This window comes from Carcharodon carcharias, chromosome 8 (genome assembly GCF_017639515.1).
Source record: "Carcharodon carcharias isolate sCarCar2 chromosome 8, sCarCar2.pri, whole genome shotgun sequence".
Lineage (NCBI taxonomy): Eukaryota > Metazoa > Chordata > Chondrichthyes > Lamniformes > Lamnidae > Carcharodon > Carcharodon carcharias.
The window spans coordinates 46377794-46399733 of record NC_054474.1 but is presented as its reverse complement, the minus strand read 5'-3'; the positions used below and the strand labels follow the sequence as shown (position 1 = coordinate 46399733).

The window sequence follows — 21940 nt, the reverse complement described above, 5'->3', positions numbered from 1 at the left end:
CTAATTTTTCCAAATGACATAATCCTACATCCACCTTTTCCTTTGGAGCATAAGGCACAGTCTTGCCTTAAAAAACCAGGTTGTTCCTTCAGAGTCCACATATATTTTAGCTTGTAGATCTTTTATTTTCCCCAACTCATCTCAGAATACTCTGTCATACTTTTTTAACAACTCAAGAATTCCTCCTGTTCTGGCCTGAAAGATTTCTGACCAGTTTAGTTTAATTTCTTTAAACTAATCGCAGCCCAGAAGGCTAGGTCCTTCTCCTGTTACAACAATTACTGGCAGCTGGACTGTCTGTTGCCTGTAAAACACAAGTACAGAGGCAACGCCTTTCACCTGTATTGCCTCTCCAGTATACGTTTTTAGCTGAGCCGTGGTTTACTGCAAACTCAATGGCTGGATAACTTCTCTGAGGTATATAAAGATGTGTTCTCCCACCACTGTGATCGATCCTCCTGTGTCAACCTCCATGACTAGAGGATTCCCATTTACTTGAAAGGTAATAATTATTGGTTCAGTTTTCCTTGCATTTAGATTGAGAGGGAAATAAATGCAGTATCGGCCTAAATGCAATATCAATGTAAACTGGGCGACCACTTTGCAGAACACCTGCAGTCTGTCCGCAAGAATGACCCAAACCTCCCTGTCGTTTACCATTTTAACACTCCACCCTGCTCTCTTGCCCACATGTCTGTCCTTGGCTTGCTGCATTGTTCCAGTGAAGCCCAACGCAAACTGGAGGAACAGCACCTCATCTTCCGACTAGGCACGTTACAGCCTTCTGGACTGAATATTGAATGCAACAACTTTAGGTCTTGAACTCCCTCCTCCATCCCCAACCCCTTTCTGTTTCTTCCCCCTTCCTTTTGTTTTTCCAATAATATATATAGATTTTTCTTTTCCCACCTATTTCCATTATTTTTAAATCTTTTATGCCCCCCACCCCCGCTAGAGCTGTACCTTGAATGCCCTACCATCCATTCTTAATTAGCACATTCGTTTAGATAATATCACCAACTTCAACACCTCTGTGTTCTTTTGTTCTTTTGTCTGTGACATCTTTTGATTATCTGCTCCTATCACTGCTTGCTTGTCCCTGCAACAACCCCCCCCTCCACTTCTCTCCCCCCACCCAACCACCCCCCGCCCCCCCCCACCTTAAACCAGCTTATATTTCACCCCTCTCCTTGGATTCACCTAGTTCTGTTGAAGGGTCATGAGGACTCGAAACGTCAACTCTTTTCTTCTCCGCCGATGCTGCCAGACCTGCTGAGTTTTTCCAGGTAATTATGTTTGTGTTTTGGATTTCCAGCATCCGCAGTTTTTTGTTTTTGTCAGTATCAGCCACTTCTGGTTCATCTACATTGTGCATTTCATTTAACATGGCCTACTGTCTGAATGGCTGTCTTGATCTAGCCCTGCATTGTTTAACAGCATACCGTGTCTCATGACAGTAGTGGCATTCTACCTCTTTAAATCTGCAGGTTTCAGGCATATGATTTTCCCCACATGGGTACCACTTGAACTTCTAGATTACTGGTGAGATGCTTCCAGTATTTCTTTTTGTTTTTCTAACTGTAGGGACCGTGTCCCGCCTGGTCTTCGCGCCATGCCCAAAGTCAGGTTCCCACCCTAACTGAAGAACGGTGCCATGTTGCACACTCTGCAAAGCCTGCGAGTCCCTCTCAGCACTCTCCATTGCTAGTGCTATCTCCATGGTGCGCTTCAGGTCTATATTAACTTTTGCAAGCAAATGGTGCTGAATGGCATCGCCGTTTATGCTGCAAACCAAAAGATCTCGCAACATGTCATTTAAAGTATTAACAAAGTCACAGTGCTCCATTAACTGTTTTAACTTCGCGATGTATGTTGCGATCAACTCACCGGGGGCTCTTACTCGGGAGTTGAACTTGAATCTTTGCATGATCACCGAAGGTTTAGACTGGAAATGTCCCTTCATGAAACCTACTAGCTCGGTGAAGGATCTGGAATTTGGCGCGTTCTGAGCCGTCAAATTACAGATTAGGTTACACGTTCTGCTCCTGCAGACACTTAGGAAAATGACCTTCTGTTTCTCCTCCGTCATTATTTCATGAGCCACAAAGTAGAAACCTAGGCACTCTATGTAGTGACTCCAGTCCTCGATGGATGAGTCGTACGGGTCAATCCTGGTGAAGAGAGGCATTGCTGGTGAGTATACTTTTTTCTTTCTTCCATTAAAAATCGAAATACTCACAGTTGGGAGGCAAGGTTTTATGTCGGTGCTATTTATACTCATCACCAGTTGTAATAAACTTGGAATGCAGGGCTGGTTTCTTGTAAGAAACAGTAAACTTTATTTACAGACTCCTGATGAAGCTACATGCTTGTTCCAAGACCAAGGCTAGAAAACTCCACCCCTAAGATTCCCCATTATTAGGGCTGATTCATGTGTAGGAGATGGTTTTTTTGTGTGGGCGAGATGGTTTTTTTGTGTGTATGAAATGGTTTTTTAGTCCAGTATGTCGAGAAACCAAGTAGGGAAAAGGCTATCCTAGATTTTGTTTTGTGCAATGAGAAGGGGTTAATTAATAATCTTGTTGTGCGAGGTCCTTTAGGGACCAGTGACCATAACATGATAGATTCCTTCCTTAGATTGGAAAGTGAAGTAGTCTAATCTGAAACTAGGATCCTAAGTCTAAACAAAGGAAACTACAAAGATATGAGGCATGAATTGGCTAAGATAGATCATTAAAAGATATGATGATGGATGGGTAATGGTTAATATTTAAGGAATGAATATATGCATTGCAACATTTACATATTTCTTTCTGCCACAAATACACAACAGGAAAAGTGGCCCAACCATGGTTAACAAAAGAAATAAAGGGTAGTATTCGATCCAAAGAGGAGTCATATAAAGTTGTTAGACAAAGTAGCAAGCCTGAGGATTGGGAGCAATTGAGAATTCAGCAAAGGAGGACCAAGAGATTGATTAAGAGGGGGAAAACAGAGTATGAGAGTAAACATGCGAGGAATATAAAAGAGGCCTGTAAAAGCTTCTATAAGTATGTAAGAAGAAAAAGAGTGGTAAAGACAAATGTAGGGCCCTTACAGTCCAAAACGGGAGAATTTATAATAGAGAACAAGAAAATGGGAGAGCAATTCAACAATTATTTTAGTTCTGTCTTCATGGAGGAATAACTCCAATAACAAATAACTTCCCAGAAATACTAGGGATTCGAGGGCCTAGTGAGAAGGAGGAATTGAAGAAAATTAGTATTAATAAAAAACAGATCTGAAGAAATTAATGGGACTGAAAGCCAATAAATGCCCAGGGCCTGATAATCTACATTCCAGGGTAATAAATATGGCAGCCATGGAAATAATGGATGCGTTGGTTGTCATCTTCCAAAATTCTGTAGATTCTTGAACAGTCCTACCAGATTAGAGGGTGGTAAATGTAATCCCACTATTTAAAAAATGAAGGCGGAAAAAAACAGGGAATTACAGGCCTGTTAGCCTAACATCAGTGGTAGGGAAAATGCTAGAGTCCATTATAAATGATGTGATAACAGAACACATAGAAAACATCAGTAGGATTGGCCAAAGTCAACATGGATCTATGAAAGGGAAATCATGTGTGACAAACCTACTGGAGTTTTTTGAGAATGTAACTAGCAGAATAGAAAGGGGGAACCAGTGGATGTGGCATATTTGAATTTTCAGAAAGTTTTTACTAAAGTCCAACATAAGAGGTTAGTGTGAAAAATTAAAGCACATGGGATTAGGGGGCAATATTTAGGCATGGACTGAGAATTAGGTAGCAGACAGGAAACAGAGAGTAGGAATAAATGGGTCTTTTTCAGAATGGCAGGTAGTTACTAGTGGGGTAATACAGGGATCAGTGCTTGAACCCCAGCTATTCACAAAATATAACAATGATTTGGATAAAGGAACCAAACATAATATTCCAAGCTTGTTGATGTCACAAAATTAGATGGGAATGTGAATGGTGAGGAGGATGTTAAAAGGCTTCAAGGCAATTTAGACAATTTGAGTAAATGGGCAAATAAATGGCAGGTGGAGTATAGCGTGAATAAGTGTGAAATTATCCACTTGGTAGGAAAAGCAATGGCAGAGCATTATTTAAATGGTGATAGATTTGGAAATGTTGATGTACAAAGGGACCTAGGTATCCTTGTACACCAATCACTGAAAGCAAGCGTGCAGGTGCAGCAAGCAGTTAAGAAGGCAAATGGTGCTTTGGCCTTCAATGCAAGAGAACTTGAGTACAGGAGCAAGGATGTCTTACTGCAGCTGTACAGGGCCTTGATGAGACCACAACTGTGCAGTTGTGTGCAGTTTTGGTCTCCTTACCTGAGAAAAGGGAATAGAGAGAAGCAGGATAAAGAGAAAGAAAGAAGGATGCGGAGCATGATGCAATCAAGCAATCAAGCAGCATGAAGTTTCCACCCTTCCTGCCTCAACACGCCATAGAGGGAGTGCAGCAAAGGTTCACCAGACTGATTCCTGGGATGAGGGGAGATTGGGCCTACTAGGCCTGTATTCACTGGAGTTTAGAAGAATGAGAGGGGATCTAACTGAAACATATAAAATTCTGACAGGGCTGGACAGACTGGATGCAGGGATGATGTTTCCTCTGGCTGGGGCTTCTAGAACAAGGGGTCACAGACTCAGGATACGGGGTAGGCCATGTAGGATTGAGATGAGGAGAAATTTCTTCACTCAGAGGTGATGAACCTGTGGAATTCTCTACCACAGGGAGCTGTGGAGGCCAAGTCACTGAATATATTTAAGAAGGAAATAGATAGATTTCTAGACTCTCAAGGCATCAAGGGGTTTGGGGAGAGCGTGGGAGTATGGTGTTGAGGGTCAGCAATGATCTTATTGAATGGCAGAGCAGGTTCAAAAAGTCAAATGACCTACTCCTGCTCCTATTTTCTAGGCTTCTACCCTGTACAGTCACATGATCCCTATGATAGTAAGAAAAGGTTAAACTTACAATTACTGCAGAAGCTTACATGTTTAAAAAGCCTGAGGACATGTGACCTTGAGGCTCAACTCAGAGTAAGGGAACTAGGGCCGAAATTTTCCACTCTCATTGGCAGGGGCGTCATGGAGGGCAGGGGGGGAGAGGATTCAGTGGGAGGGGCAAAAATCGGTTTCTCGCTAGCATGAGATCACAGCGGGATCACCTGATGGTATCTGCCATGTCAGATCGTGAATACCGCTGGAGGCTGGTGTGAACCCAATTTACATCCCGCTGATGGGATGCAAAGTAAGGCCCGACTGGAATCACCTCTCCCCCCCTTCCCCCATCATGCTGATTTAACGTTACACCGGCGGGAAAACACATTGGCCCAGAACAAGCCTGGACAAGAGTGACGTGCAGAGGTCGGGACCTATCTTTAGGGCTTTGTTGAGATTGCGGACATCCGAGGAGATGATGGCACTAGAGTCCCACAGCTACCAGACCCTAGAGGAATATGTGCATCACATGGCTCTGTCGCGAAGCAGCCCTCGGAAGGTGGGAAGTCTCCACGCAGCAGCTTCAACTTGGCTGAGGCTTTGGAAATTCACGGACTTCGCCTTGGGCTCACACCATCATCCATGGTCTCTATTGATGCTTCAAATTTGCTTCAGTACTTCACGGGCTTTGCCATGGGCTGATACAGATGATTGATGAAGGGTGAGGGCCTGGGTGGGTGGTTCGAGGAAGGTCTTGGTGTGATTGGGAGAGGAAAGTGTGCCAGGGGGTGCTGAGGTTGGAAGAGGGGGGTGGCGACAGTGTCGGCAGTGGGGGAGGGAGTGAAGTTGGTGGGGGGGGGGCATGTAGATGTTGTGGGGTAAGGTTGGGAGGGGATGGAAGAAGGTGTCGGGGATGAGGTTGGGAGAAGGGACAAAGGTGCCGGGGTGTAAAGTTGGGAAGGGGAAGGAAGGTGTGAGGGGGGAGGAGGGAGTACGGAGGGAAGAGGGTGTAATGGTGGAGAATGATGCAAGTGAGAAGGCAGATGTAAGGGGGGAGGAAGGTGTAATGGAAGGAGTTCTGAGGGGGAAGTTTTCCGGCAGGAGGGGAGGGTTCAGAGGGGGGAAGGTGTCTGGTGGGGGAGGAGGGAGTAAGGATAGAGGAAGGAGTAAGGGTGGAGGAAGGATTAAGAGTGGAGGTGAAATGTCCAGGTGAACATGCAGGGGAGGGGTCTGTGGAGTGAATGACTGCCTCCTGGGGGAGGGTGTTAGGGTGCGATAGTGTGAGAGGGCCAGAGAGGGCCAGTAGGAGGGAGGATGAGGGTTCGACAGTAGCAGTAGAAGGGACGGCGAGGGTGATTGTTGGGAACATGGAGGCAAACACGGACCCTGGGGTTGGGAAGGAGGTGGTCAGGGAGGTCGATGTGGATGAGAGTGGGATTTTCAGGAAGGAAGGGAACATGCATGTTCACCTGGACATCCAGGAATGACAAGGGTTTGAGCTGTACGGTAACAGTGGGGAGATAGAGAAAAGCAGGATAAAGAGAAAGAAAGAAGGATGCAGAGCATGATGCAATCAAGCAATCAAGCAGCATGAAGTTTCCACCCTTCCTGCCTCAACATGACAGGGTGCAGAGTAATAGCACATCAAGGTCCTTTAGCCCAGTAACAGACCTAAACCAACTCTTCCCCCATCTGAGGTAAAGGTTCTTTATTCTGATTAGTTGGAGAGACACTCAGTTGCTTGCCCTCTTCGCACATGCTTCTAAAAGGTCCTACTGAAAAAGATTTCTAAATTGGGCGTGCATCCTGACATCACTGCGTGTCATTTAGATTGTCAGTTCAGCAGGCACATAGCCGGCCATCAAGAAAGTAATTAAAGTTGTTAAGAATGCTGCTCGTCCAACCTTAAGATTGGCGGATAGGCGAAGAGACCAGGCACCCTTCACATTTTTCATGAAACCTCATCCACGGGCGGGATGAGGTTTCATGAAGGGTTTATTAATTAAATAAAAAGTTTTGAAAAAATTATTGGACATATCTCAGCTCATGTGACAGTTTCACGTCCTTAAATTTTTTTTTAACCATTCTTCAATATTTAATAAGTGAAAGTAATCTTGAGGCCCCTCCGTGCCTGAGCGAGATTCCTGCGCTATTTTGCGCGCATGCACGAAAGAGCGCAGGCCCCGACTCCCCACCCCACCTGCACAGGGAGCGCTCAGCACTTCCGGGTGTGCATCACGCTGGGCGGGCCTTAGTTGACCCGCCCACGTAAAACGGCGGTGCCCGCCCCGCCCACCCCTGCACAAGCCCCGCAATGGGAGGAAGTTTCTGCCCCAGAAGCTGTTGCTTAAAAACCCATGAAGAGCTGTAACTGTGATTAGTGCGAGTGCCATTCCTCACTGATGACCATAAAACCTGGGCCAAGAATCATCAACCTTGGCTAAGTCTGCCTTCCTCCCTTTCTCACAACAACTGTCACAAGAAATAAACTTACCATTATCCTGTGTCTTACCATGAGTAGATGTAAAAGGAGGAATACAGACAAAGCTGACAATATATACAAATTGTGTTCTTTAGGTATGTAAAATGTGAAGCTCCTTTTTTATTCATTCATGGGATGTGGGCTTTGCATGCTGTACCAGCGTCATTGTCCATCCCTAGTTGCCCTTGAGAAGGTGGGGATGAGCTGCCTTCTTGAACCGTTGCAGTCCATGTGGTGTAGGTACAGCCACAGTGCTGTTAGGAAGGGAGTTCCAGGATTTTGACCCAGCGACAGTGAAGGAACAGTGATATATTTCCAAGTCAGGATGGTGACTGACTTGGAGGGCAACTTCCAGGTGGTGGTATTCCCATCCATCTGCTGCCCTTGTCCTTCTGGGTGGTAGTGATCGTGAGTTTGGAAGGTGCTGTCTAAGGAGCCTTGGTGAATTCCTGCAGTGCATCTTGTAGATGGTACACACTGCTGCTACTGTGCGCCGGTGGTGGAAGGAGTGAATGTTTGTGGATGTGGTGCCAATCAAGCGGACTGCTTTGTCCTGGACAGTGTCCAACTTTTTCAGTGTTGTGGGAGCTGCACTCATCCCGGCAAGTGGGGATTATTCCATCACATTCCTGATTTGTGACTTGTAGGGAGTCAGGAGGTGAGTTACTCGTCAAAGGATTCTTAGCCTCTGGCCTGCTCTTGTAGCCACAGTATTTATATGGCTAGTCCAGTTTAGTTTCTGGTCAATGGTTACCCCCAGGATGTTGATACTGGGGGATTCAGTGATGGTAATGCCATTGAACATCAAGGGGTGATAGTTGAATTCTCTCTTGTTGGAGGATGGGGATAATTGTGGAGCCACCTCCTCCAGTAAGTTGTTTAATTGTCCACCACCATTCATGACTGGATGTGGCAGGACTGCAGAGCTAAGACCTGATCCGTTGGTTGTGGGATCACTTAACTCTGTCTATCACTTGCTGCTTATGCTGTTTGGCATGCAAGTAGTCCTGTTTTATAGCTTCACCAGGTTGACATCTCAATTATAGGTATGCCTGGTGCTGCTCCTGGCATGCCCTCCTGCACTCTTCATTGAACGAGGGTTGATCCCTTGGCTTGATGTTAATGATAAAGTGGGGGATATGCCCGGCCGTGAGGTTACAAATTGTGTTCGTGTACAATTCCGCTGCTGCTGATGGCCCACAGCGCCTCATGGTTGCCCAGTCTTGAGTTGCTAGATCTGTTCGAATTCTATCCCATTTAGCAGGGTGGTAGTGCCACAAAACACAATGGAGGGTATCCTCAATGTGAAGCAGGACTACACAATGACTGTGCAGTGGTGTCTCCTACCAATACTGTCATGAGCAGGCAGTTCGGTGAGGATGAAGTCAATTATGTTCTTCCCTCTTGTTGGTTCCCTCACCACCTGCAGACCCAGTCTAGCAGCTATGTAATTTAGGACTCAGTCAGTAGTGCTGCTACTAAGCCACTCTTGCTGATGGACATTGAAGTCCCCCACCCAGAGTATATTCTGCACCTTTGCCACCCTCAATGCTTCCTCCAAGTGATGTTCAACATGGAGGAGCACTGATTCATCAGCTGAGGGAGGATGGTATGTGATAATCAGCAGGAGGTTTCCTTTCCCATGTTTGACCTGATGCCATGAGGCTTCATTGGGTCCAGAGTCAATGTTGAGGACTCCCAGGGCAACTTCCTCCCAACTGTATACCACAGTGCCACCACCTCTGCTGGGTCTGTCCTGTCAATGGGACACACCCAGGGATGGTGATCTGTAAGGTATGATTCCATGAGGATGACTATGTCAGGCAGTTGCTTGACTAGTCTGTGAGACAGCTCTCCCAATTTTGGCACTAGCCCCCAGATGTTAGAAAGGAGGTCTTTGCAGGGTCTACAGGGTTGAGATTGCCATTATCGTTTCCAGTGCCTAGGCCAAGTGGTCCATCCAGTTTCAATCCTTTTTGTGCCTTTGTAGCAGTTTGCTACAACTGAGTAGCTTGCTAGGCTATTTCAGAGGGCACTTAAGAGTCAACAACATTGATGTGGGTCTGGAGTCACATGTAGACCAGACTTCCCTAAAGGGTGTAGTGAACCAGATGGGTTTTTACAACAGTTAGCAATGGTTTCATGGTCATCATTGGACTTTTAATTCCAGATTTTTATTGAATTCAAATTCCACCATCTGCTGTGGGATTCAAACCAGTGTCCCCAGAGCATTACCCTGGGTCGCTAGATTACTAGTCCAGCGACAATACCACTACACCATCGCCTGACTGGGAAACCAGGAGGCAGGTGGAGTATAATGTGAGAAAGTGTGAGGTCATTCACTTTGGTAGTAAGAATAGAAAATCAGAATATGTTTAAAAGGTGTAATCCATGCAAATGTTCATGTTCAAACACACTCGGGGCTCCTCATACAAAGAACACAGAAATTTAACATGCAGGTACAACAAGCAATTAGGAAGGCAAATACCATGTTGGCCTTTATTGTAGGGGGATTGGAGTACAAGAGGAAGGAAGTTTTTCTCTAATTGTACAGTGCTTTGATGGATGGGGTGCATATCAAGTAGGCTTCTTAAACCTGGATGGTGTCAGGCTTCTTGAGTATTGTTGGGGCTGCGCTTTTCCAGTCAAGTGGAGAGTATTTAATCACACCCCTTGTGTCTTGTTGATGGTAGAAAGGCTTTGGGGAGTCAGGATGTGAGGTTTTTTTTTCCATGGAATACTCAGCCACAGAATACCCATGCTCTTGCAACGTACTATTTATGTAGTTGGTACAGTTTCCCTCTTAGTGGCTTGCGATCCATTCCTTATTTGTGCTGCAAACCTGCCCCCCTCTCCTTGCATCTTGATCATCTTCTTCTATTCCCTTGTATGTGGTTCTCCATCTCTCATACCTTCCCTCCCTACCTTCTGATCTCTGACTTCCACCTCTGCAATTCCATATTTCTCAAACCTTCTTTTCCTGATTCCCAACCTGCCCTTCCCTCTCTCTGGAGATGAAGACATTGAGGTCAGGTGTTTTAATTGTGGCAGCATAGTCCATAAAGTGAACTGCAACTGGGCTTTTAGAAACCGTGCAATGCAAACTAGAAAGTTGCATGAATTTGTAACACATGAGATGGCCAGTGGAAAAGGAAATTAAGCGGTTTTTGAATAACCCATAACACCAATTTTACTCCCAACTGTAAGATGAAAATTACTCCCCTGGGATAATGTAGGATTGAAAGCCATGATGCGTGTGGCTTTTGCGAGCAAACATAAGGGAACCACTTGGGGTGATGGAGATATTTCTAATTTCAAAAAGTTTTGAGCACTTTTCCACAAAAAATTTAGAAAAGAAATTTATTTCAAATTTTGTTGTAAAAATATAGGCCAGAATTTTTCACTCAGCGTGCAGGTGCACGCCCGACACACCTGAGCACAAACTAGCGCACGATGATCCCAACATCATTGCTCACTCGTGATATTTCAGTCGGTAGGCGCACGAGAGAATCGCCAGCGCACACACCAACAATTAAGGGGGCTATTAAATCCATTAATAGCACAATTAACTGGGATTTTTTTGCTGCCCATCCAACATTACAGTTGGTGGGAGGGCGAATCGGCAAGGCAGATTTGCATTGTTCAGGAAACCTCATACAAGGGGTTTCAGAGGTTAATTTTTAAAAAGTTAAAAATATTTGGACATGAATTTCAGCATCCATATGTTTAGATGACTCATTCTGATGCGTTGGCATGTTGTCCAGATTTTAAAATCTGTTTTTATTGAATTTAAATTCTTCAGCTCTTTGAGGCAGCTCTCTGCCTTCAGGGAGTTTTCATTCTACGCTCCCCCCCCACACTCACACTGACTTCAGCGCTCACCCTCCTCTCGCCCCCACCCTGGCAGCTCTGAGCATTTCAGCACGCATTTCACACTGGCTGGCAGACAGCCTGAAATCACAGTCGGGAGGCCAATCCCGTGCGGCAGTCCGTTTCCCAGCTGCTCCCGGGCCCGCCAATCGCTGCCGCCCACCAACCCAAAAATCCTGCCCATAGCATTTTATGGCAAACATGAAAGAAGGGTTGAAAAGGTAGGTCGTTCAAATGCTAATGAGCTAGTCTTCATAATTTATGAACACAAAAATTTAGTGGCATGCCTCTTTAATTAATAAAGACCTCACACCCACTGTGTTGAAAAGTTTTTGATCTCTCACTGTGAACAGTCAAGAATAAAGCAGAATGTTAGTTAGACATGTTAAAACTTGCCCAGCTTTTCCAACAGAAGCTGCACCTGAAGCCAAATAGCCTTAGAAAAGGCAACCTCAAAAAATCAAATAAGATGATCGGCTGAAGTGAAATAGCATAGCTTATTCATTATTTTCGTTTTACAATATGGAAGTAAGTCATATTCATTGAATGAATTGAATTGGATCCTAACTATCACTCTGTAGATTCATATTTCTGTGAAATAAAGCAGCTTAAAGCTTCAAACCAGGCCTTGTATCATCTAGTGTTACCCAGCACTATCTCTGAGACATTGAAGAGGTACACAGGGAAATGGCACAGATATCCAGCTCAGGTTGTAAGGAGTTCCATCTTTACACCCTTCTTATTCTTCGATCATACAATTAAATACAGAGCAGTATGCCACAAGCGCAAGGCATCCAGTCTTCTTACAGGATCAAGTGATGTCACTGAACCCAAGAAGGTACCTATGACTTATCCAAATTTGTAACATTAATCTTTGCAACTAGACATTTAAAAAGAGTTGCAAAGCTAGATATTTCATCCTGGGTTCTGACTGAGAGTTTGAATGGGTGTGTACCATGGCTCAGTGAGTAGCACTCATCTCTCAGTCAGGAGGGTCTGGGGTCAAAAACCATTCCAGAAATTTGAGCACAAAATTCTTGGCTGCCACTCCAATGCATCACTGAGAGAGCACTGCACTATCGTGGGTGCCATCTTTCAGTTGAGACATTGGACAGAATTTAGTCCTTGTCAGGCAGGTGGGGCCAGAAGGCAATTTCACACGGGTGGGACAATTAAGGCCTGCCCAGCATGAAATGCAAGCGGCAGCGCTCAGTGCTGCCTGTGCAAGTGGAGGGAGGAGGGTGAGCAGGGCAAGCGTGAACTTTGCACTGCACCTGAATATATGCTTTAGAATCTTCCTGAGGCACAGAACTGCCTCAAGGAGATGAAGAGCTTTTAAAAAAATAATAAAGAAATGAAAAATGTTCTAAAACATGTGACTCTGTCATATGAGCAGGGGCATAGAACCACAGAAAAGTTACAGCACAAAAGGAGGTCATTCGGCCCATCTTGTCCATGCCAGCCTGAGGACACCCAGGTGCCCTTTCTAATCCCATCTCCCTGCACCTGGCCCATAGCCCTGCAGCTTACAGCACTTAAGGTGCAGATCCAGGTACATTTTAAAAGAGTTTAGACTTTCTGCCTATACCACCAACTTGGGCAGCGAATTCCAGACACCCACTACCCCCTGCATAAAAAAGTTCTTCCTCGTGTCCCCACTACATCTTCTGCCACTTACCTTGAATCTAAGTCCCCTGGTTCTAGAATTCTCCACCAAGGGAAACAATTTTATCCTGTCCACTCTATCTATTCCCCTCATAATTTTGTACATCTCAATCAAGTCACCTCTCAGCCTTCTTTGTTCTAAGGAAAATAACCCCAACCTATCCAATCTCTCCTCATAGCTACATTTTGCTAACCCTGGCAACATTCTTGTAAATCTCTGCACTCTCTCCAGAGCTATTACGTCCTTCCTGTAATGTGTTGACCAGAACTGCACACAATACTCCAGTTGTGGCCTGACCAGTGTTTTATACAATTCCAACATTACATCCTTACTTTTATATTCTATACCTTTGCCAATGAAGGAGAGCATTCTATATGTCTTCTTTACAACCTTGTCTACTTGAACCGCTGCCTTCAGGGACCTGTGTACTTGTATGCCAAGATCTCTCACTTCATCTACCCCTCTTAGTATATGTGTAATCCCTGCAACTATTTGACCTCCCTAAATATGACCTCACACTTCTCTATGTTAAAATCCATCTGCCACTTTACTGCCCACTCCACCAACCCACCTATATCATTTTGGAGATTATGGCTATCCTCTACACTATCCACTACTCGGCCAATCTTTGTGTCATCTGCAAATTTCCCAATTGTGCCCCCTTCGTCCATGTCCAAATCATTAATATATAACACAAACAGCAAGGGTCCCAATACTGAGCCCTGTGGAACACCACTTGAGACAACTTTCCATTCGCAAGGGCATCCATCGATCATTACCCTTTGTTTCCTGTTACAAAGCTAACCTTTTAACCAGTTTGCCACATTACCCTGAATCCCATTGGCTTTTACTTTCCTGACCAATCTGCCATGTGGGACGTTGTCAAATGCCTTGCTAAAATTCATGTACACAACATCCACTGCACTACCTTCATCAACCCTTCTTGTCACTTCCTCAAAGAATTCAATCAAATTTGTGAGGCAAGACCTTCCTTTAACAAATCCCTGCTGACCATCCTTGACTAGTCTATGCCTTTCCACGTGACAGTTAATCCTATCTCAGGATTGATTCTACTAATTTGCTCACCCCTCTTGTAAGACTAACTGGCCTATAATTGTTTAGCATTTCCTTTGATCCCTTTTTAAACAATGGAACTATATTTGCATTTCTCCAGTCCTCCAGTACCTCCCCTGTATCTAGTGAAGATTGGAAAATCAGCCTCAGAGCATCTGCTATCTCCTCCCTGACTTCCTTCAGCAGCCTCAGAAACAATCCATCTGGCCCTGGTGACTTATCAATCTTCAAGGATTGCAACCTTTTGAGTACTTCCTCTCTCTTTATGACTATCCCGTCCAATATCTCGCAGTGTTCCTCCTGGACTACTCTATCTACATCCTCCCTTTCCTCTGTAAACACGGAGACAAAATATTCATTCAAAACCCTTCCCACAGCCTCTGCACCTACACACAAGTTTCCATCTTCATCCCTGATAGGTCCCACTTTTTCCTTAACTAACCTTTTAGCATTAATTTATTGGTAAAACATCTTTGGGTTATCTTTAACTTTATTTGCTAATCTTTTTTCATGCCCTCTCTTTGATTTCCTTATTTCCTTTTTTACTTCGTCCCTGCACTTCCTATATTCATCTAGGTTATCTGTGGTGCTTAGTTCTTTGTGCCTATCGTACGCTTTCTTTTTCCGTTTGATCTTCCCCAGTATTCCTCTAGACAACCGGGGGGTTGCATGTATTAATTAAATTTTACAATTGTTATTTTATTTTTATTTGCTTTAGGAAACCTCATCCCACCTGTGGATGAGGTTTCCTAAAAAGTGAAAAGGCCTTTGCGCTTGCCTGCCTACTGTAAGGTTGGACGGGCAGCGAAAAATGTCAGTTAATTGAGAATTTTACGGCCTTAACAGGCCTTTTAATTGTCGGCGGGTGTGCTGCCGATTCCTGCATTCATCCACCAGCCAAAATATCACGCAACTGCGCGTTGACATCTGGATGCTCACCCGGCGTCAACACGCGCCATTTTACACTGCCCACCCGCCAAGGTAAAATTTTGCCCATTAAACTGAAGTCTCAACTTTCCTCTCAGATGGACACAAAAGTTCCCATGGCACAATTTCAAAGAACAGCAGGAGAGTTACCCTCTTGTGCCCTGGCCACATTTATCCCTGAACCAACCACTAAAACAGCAAAATGAACCATTATCAGATTGCTGTTTGTGAGATCTTGCTGTGCATAAATTGGCTGCTGTGTGTCTTACATTAGAACAATGGCTACATTTCAAAAGCACTTAGTTTGACTGTAAAGTATTTTGGGGGATCCTCGGGTCATAAATGTTGCTCATGTTAATCTTTTTTTCAGGACTTCGTGGCATTGATGATGAAAAAAGTCATTTAACACACTACAAATGTATATTTTGTTTGACTGGGCTGCCTACACATATCAGTGGTGCCTTCCTCCTCAGGCAAGGACAGGTACTGGACTTGTGTTGATCAAACTAACATTTGGTTCATGGCTAAATCCAACCTATGGACCGAGATGAAAATAGATTTGCAACCTATAGAACAATTAAATTCTGATTGACCTCAATCTGCATGGTTCCCTTGCTAAATTATCAAACTCTGGGTGACCTGAAGATTTATTTACCTAACACTTAGGGGACACTTAAGTTGCACTTAACTTTTACAGCTCCAACAAAACTTTCCTGGAGGGTTGTGCACACTGTTACCAGTTTCATGACTGCATTTCTTTCTGTTGACTGTTCTTCTGTCTAGTTTTTTAATGAGATGGGTTAATGACTGCAGTAACTCTTAGCAGGTGTCATTTTCTTCTGTTCAGAATGATTATAGGAAGTTATCTATGCAATGCAAGGATTTTGCTGTTGGTGTGCTTGACCTTTGCCGGGACACAGAGGAAGTGGAAGCCATTCTTAATGGAGATGTGGATTTTGAGCCTCAGGGTGATCACCATAGGCCATCCCTGAGCAGAGTGAAACTTGCCATTAAGTATGAAGTTAAAAAGGTAAATATATCTATGGATTTATAATGCTAATGGATTTAAATTATTACAGCATACTGTTTGCATGTTGCTCTTGAAACATAGTTCACTTAAGCTTGAGGTACATTTTTGTATTATGTGTGAAGTGTAACACGTTGAATTTTCTCAATATTCTGATTAAGATTGCTCAAATTGACTTCATTGCACAAAATGTCATTTTTTAAAAATGAGGCCCCTATATAATGCAGCTGATCTGCTGGTGCAGTGTCCCATTAAGTGGCAAGATGCGGGGTTGCTGTGTCTTTTCAGATGGTGAGCTACTGCTCACAACTGGGTGAACAGGAAAGCTGCCAAACAGAGGTGAGGAACACGTCTATAAGTAAAGCAGAAGTATATAGGCATGAGTAACAGTTCATAAGGCCATAAGATACAGGAGCAGAGGTAGACCATTCAGCCCATTGAGTCTGCTCTGCCATTCAGTGAGATCATGGCTGATCTGATAATCCTCAATTCCACTTTCCTGCCTTTTCCCCATAACCCCCGATTCCCTTACTGATTAAAAATCTGTCTATCTCAGCTTTGAATATACTTAACGACCCAGCCTCTACAGCCCTCTGCAGTAAAGAATTCCACAGATTGACTACACTCTGAGAGAAGAAATTCCTCCTCATCTCTGTCTTAAATGGGCAACCCCTCACTCTGAGATTATGCACTCTGGTCCTAGACTCTCCCACAAGGGGAAACAGCCTCTCAGCATCCACCCTGTCAAGCCCCCTACGATTCTTCTATGTTTCAATAAGGTTGCCTCTCATTCTTCTAAACTTCAATGAGTGCAGGCTCAACCTGCTAGACCTCTCCTCATAAGAAAATCCCTTCATCCCTGGGACCAACCTACTGAACCTTCTCTGGACTGCATCCAATGCCAATATATCTTTCCTTAGATAATGGGATCAAAACTGTTCACAGTATTCTAGGTGTGGTCTAAATAGTGCCTTGTATAGTTTTAACAAGACTTCCCTATTTTTATACTCCATTCCCTTTGAAATAAAGGCCAACATTCTATTTGCCTTCCCTATTACCTGCTGAACTTATATGCTAGCTTTTTGTGATTCATGCACAAGGACCCTCAACTCCCTCTGTGCCACAGCTTTCTGCAGTCTTTCTCCATTTAAATAATATTCAGCTCCTCTATTCTTCCTGCCAAAGTGAATAACCTCACATTTTCACAAGTTATGTTCCATTTGCCAAGTTTTTGCCCACTCACTTAACTTGTCTATATCCTTGTGTAGACTCCTTGTGTCATCCTCACCACTTGCCTTCCCACCTATGCCTGGAAACAAATAGCTTGTCTGCCCTCTTAATCAATGTGGCATGGGGTTATTAAAGAAAATAAATTAAAGGAGGGGGATGGAGAACATGTCAGGATGCAAATTTTATCAGAGATACTTGAAGAATTAATGTGAACATTTTTAAAGTTCTACAAACATGTAAAGTTTTGTCTCGAAACCACAGAAATATCTTTCAGGCTTTCAACTGCATGGAAATATGAGTTTGGATAGAAATGACTGGTGCTATTAGATTATCGTCCATACAGAAGTTTCAGGCAAATGGAGTACCATTGTGCCACAATTCAAAGAGCACTAATGGTACAATGCAAGTTTAATCCACTGTGCTGCTCAGTTCTCAATCTCAGCTACCATGTTGCAATGATAGCCCTTTAATAAGCTTTGAGACACAAGGAAAGAGTAATAAGCAAGTAATTCAATGTAAAGTGGAACATTTTCAGTTCCCTTATATCACTTTATTATCCAATATAAGCAATGTCTTCAGTTTAATCTGCCTTTCATTTCCAGAAGGTTTAATAGAGATATTTCAAAGCTGTGACTTTAGAAAATTGTTTGCTTATTGATTACAAATAAATGTAAGCATAAGAGATTAATTATTTCTTTTGCAGAAAGCATAACAGTGTGCAGTAGGGGAGGCGGTGGTGTCGTTGTATTGTCACTAGTCTAGTAATCCAGATGAATGTTAAGCTAATTGGCCTATAGTTTACTGCTTTCTGTCACCCTCCTTCCTTGAATAAAGGTGTTTCATTTGCTATTTTCCAATCCACTGGAATCTTTCCAGAACCTAAGGAATTTTGGAAGATTTTAACCAATGCCTCTACTATCTTTGCAGCCACTTCTTTTAAGACCATAAGGTGCAGACCATCTGGGCCTGGGGACTTGTCAGCCTTTAGGTCTGATCATTTTCCCAGCACCTTGTCCCTGCTGATGGTGATTATTTTAAACCCCTCCCTCCTTTCACCTGAACAAAATACCTGTTCAATGCATCTTCCATTTTCTTGTTTTCCATTATCAGCTCCCTAGGCTTGCTCTCTAGAAAGCCAACACTTGTTTTAGTTATAAAATAAAAACACAAAGTGCTTGAAAATCTCACCAAGTCTGGCAGCATTTGTGGAGAGAGTAAAAGAGTTAATGTTTTGAGTCCCATATGACTCTTCTATGGAACTGACTTTAGCTTTAGTCAATAAAGCTTTACTAAGTAATGTAAAACTTTACTTGCTTTAGTTAATTCTTTCCTCTTTAAATACCTTTTTCTCTGGGTTTCTCTCATACTTTACTTTCTCCCTCTTTATTATCTTTTCAGTCATTCTTTGCAGGTTCTTAAAATCTGTCCAATCTTCTGATCTACTACTAATCTCTGCAAATTTATACAGTGTTTCTTTCAATTTAATACAATATTTAACTTCCTTATTTGGCCATGGATGATGCATCCTTTTCAAAGAGTCTTTCTTTCTTACTGGGATAAATCTTTATTAAGTTATTAAATATCTCCTTCAAAGTCTGCCACTGCATTTCTACTATCCTACCTTCTAGCTTGTTTCCCAGTTCACTTTAGCTAGCTCTGCCTTCATATCCTTGTAATTACCTTTATTTAGATTTAAAACACTAGTCTTAGACCCACACATCTCCCCTTCAAATTGAACGTGAAATTCTATTATGTTTGAACACTGTTGCCTAGAGACACCTTTGCCATGAGGTTATTGATTAATTCTGTCTCATTGCACATTGCCAGGTCTAGAATAGCCTGCTCCCTGGTTGGCTCTAGAATTACTGCTCTAAGAACTTGTCCTGAATACACTCAACAAACTCATTTTCCAGGCTATTTTTGTCAATCTGATTCGCCCAATCTACATGTAGATTAAAGTAACCCATGATTACTGTGATGCCTTTCTTACGTGCCCCATTTATTTCTTTCTATATGCTCTATCCTACGATGTAGCTACTGTTAGGGGGCCCCAAAACTACTCCCATAAGGGACCTCTTACCTTTGCTATTTCTTATCTCCACCCAAACCGATTCTACATTTGCTCTTTCAAGCTAAGGTCATCTCTCACAAATGTACTAATGACATCCTAAATTAACGGAGCTGCCCAACCACCCTTTCCCCTAGCTTCCTGTCTTTTCAAGATGCAAAATACCCTTCAATATTCAGGTCACCTTGTAACAATGTCTCTGGAATGGCTATCAAGTCATACACATTTATTTCTATCTGTGTTAACAATTCATCCATTTTGTTATGAATGTTGCGCACATTCATATACTGAGCCTTTAATTCTCTCTTTTTACCATTTTTGCAATCTCTGACCTTATCTGCTGGTGCACCCTTAAGTTTGTACACCCTGTCCCTTCCTAACACAACAGGTTATCATGACCTAAATCACTACCCTGCTCAATGACCTCATTCTTCCCTTTGATTCACCACATCTCTCACATGAGCCCTTCACACCCCAGCACCCCCACCCCAACCCACCCCACATTCACTCTTCCCTAACTTCTCTTCTTGCAGGAGAAGAGAGTATACAATCTAGTGAGACGCAGAGATGAATGGTGAAGAGAAGTGGGGAGGGGGATACCACTGATGTCAAAAACACTTTAATCACAGAAAATAGTTAATCTTCAAGGACTAAGGACATTCAGGAAGAATTTGTATTTTACAAGATCCTATCCCTTAAAGGGTTAATGTAGGACTCTGATCACTATTCCTAGAAAAAGCATTCTTTTACAAGAAAGAGTAATTAAGCAGTAGTAAAAGAACTGTAAACTCTTGACCCTGGTGGACTGTGTACAAAGGGGGTCCCATGGGTTTTATGGCTCTGAAAAAAAACATGCCTGGAACTGTTTTTTAAAAAAAGTGGGTTTTGATTTTGCTTTGAGAACAGAAGGGCTAAATGCTTGAGAAGGAAGACAGCAGCCTTTCTGCAGTTCAGAGCCAGTCCACAGCTGGATGTGAATATAAGCTGCACCTTAGTTGCCACGTGCTGGGTTAGCACGTATTCCTTGAGTCCGCCTAAAAAACAGTGCCAGAGTCACTGATTGTTTCGTGGATCAGTGTTGAGTGACTAACCATATAACCCGGACACCATTTCAATGACTCCACCATCTATCCTTTGCCTTTGAACCATTGACTTTTAACTTTTGGCAGAGTTCCTCCTTTTTTATTTTTATTTCATTTTATATGTGTGTATGCGTGTGTCTGTGTGTGTGTGTTTGTATGTCTGTTTGTGTGTGTCTGTCTGTGCATGTGTGTGTCTGTGTGTGTATATCTGTGTGTGTGTGTCTGCCTGTGCATGTCTGTCTGTCCGTGTGTGTGTTTGTCTGTGTGTGTGTGTATGTCTGTCTTTGTGTCTGTGTTTGTCTGTGTATGTCTATCTGTGCCTGTGTGTGTCTGTGTGTGAGATAGAGAGAGAGAGACTTGGCTTTCTTGAAAGAGTAATTAGTATGATTTTATATTCCATACTGCGTGTTGATAAACTTTGCCTTTCTATTCGACAAGACCGGTTTTATAATAAACTAATAAGTTTGTTGCTTTTTGAAAGAAGCCTAGTTAAAGTCTCTTTTATTCTGGGTAACAGTAATGAAGGCAAATAATTGGCCATTTTGGTGATTGAACAGATGAACTAATGTTGTGACCTGTAGTGTAGTGAGGCTAGATCAACTGTGCACTCCTCCTATCCCGGTCATTTCGCTGACAACGCATGCCCACCTGGTGCACTGGGAAGGCATTCTGGCACCATGAGGCGGTAGATGTCAGCTGTGACTTTGTGACTTGCCACGAGAGCCTGAGCCCTGAGGCATTGGTGCTCAGACATGTCAGGAGAGCTGATCCTCTACCTGATGACTCCTAAATGAGGGTCTCACCTCCTTCCATCTCGATGGCCATCCTGTCTTCCCTGCAGAGGAATGTGTGGCTGAGTGGGAGATAGATGGTGCTTCTGCTGGTGTTGCTCCTACTGCAGCTGGACCATGTAGCAGTGGAAAGCCCCTCAGCACAGGTCAAAGGTGTATAAACATAAGCTGCTTTGAAGGCTGGCAGCGGCAAAGTGCAGGTGAAGGTGAAGGTGGGTGAGGTGCTGGTCAGGTGAAGTCCCTTCCAAGGAGCTGGAAATTACCTGTCATGGAGTGATAGAACACTGACAGAAGGAGTGCTTTGCAAAGCAGCCTTTCATCTGGCCATGTCCACAGATCTTCTGTGTAATTGATCAAAGCCTTCACAGCTTGTCAGTTACATTGAAGCAGTCCCTCCCACTGTGCTGTCACCTTCTCCAGCCTGCAAAGTTGCAGACACTGGGTGGAACTGATCTCTTGTTGGGAAAGAGAAAATTGATGTCCAAAATTCCCCTTAATTGCTTAACAACTTTAATTGCATTTTTGCCTCAGTCATGGAATTCCCAAGTTCACTCCCTACCTGCCCCTGGGAAAGATGGAAGGAGGCAGAAGCACCTTGGGATACTGGTCCAATAACATTTTTGCAAGTTTCCAAATCCCCCACCCCCTGTCCCCAAATCCGCCTCCATTGGACTGGGAAAATTCTCCCCATGGTTCTATTCCTAAATAAGAATCATCAGAAATTGCAGCTTTGAAACAAGTGTGTAGCA

At 43.5% G+C, this 21940-nt stretch overlaps 1 protein-coding gene across 1 annotated transcript in view; it reads left to right on the top strand.

Moving 5' to 3' along the window:
- The window catches only part of LOC121281187 (short transient receptor potential channel 7), a 129607-nt gene that overhangs the window by 50156 nt on the left and 57511 nt on the right, over positions 1-21940 (top strand). Inside the window, exon 2 of the mRNA XM_041193949.1 lies at positions 15841-16023. Within this exon, the coding sequence (XP_041049883.1) occupies positions 15841-16023 (183 nt within the window). The remainder of the gene's footprint in view (positions 1-15840; positions 16024-21940) is intronic.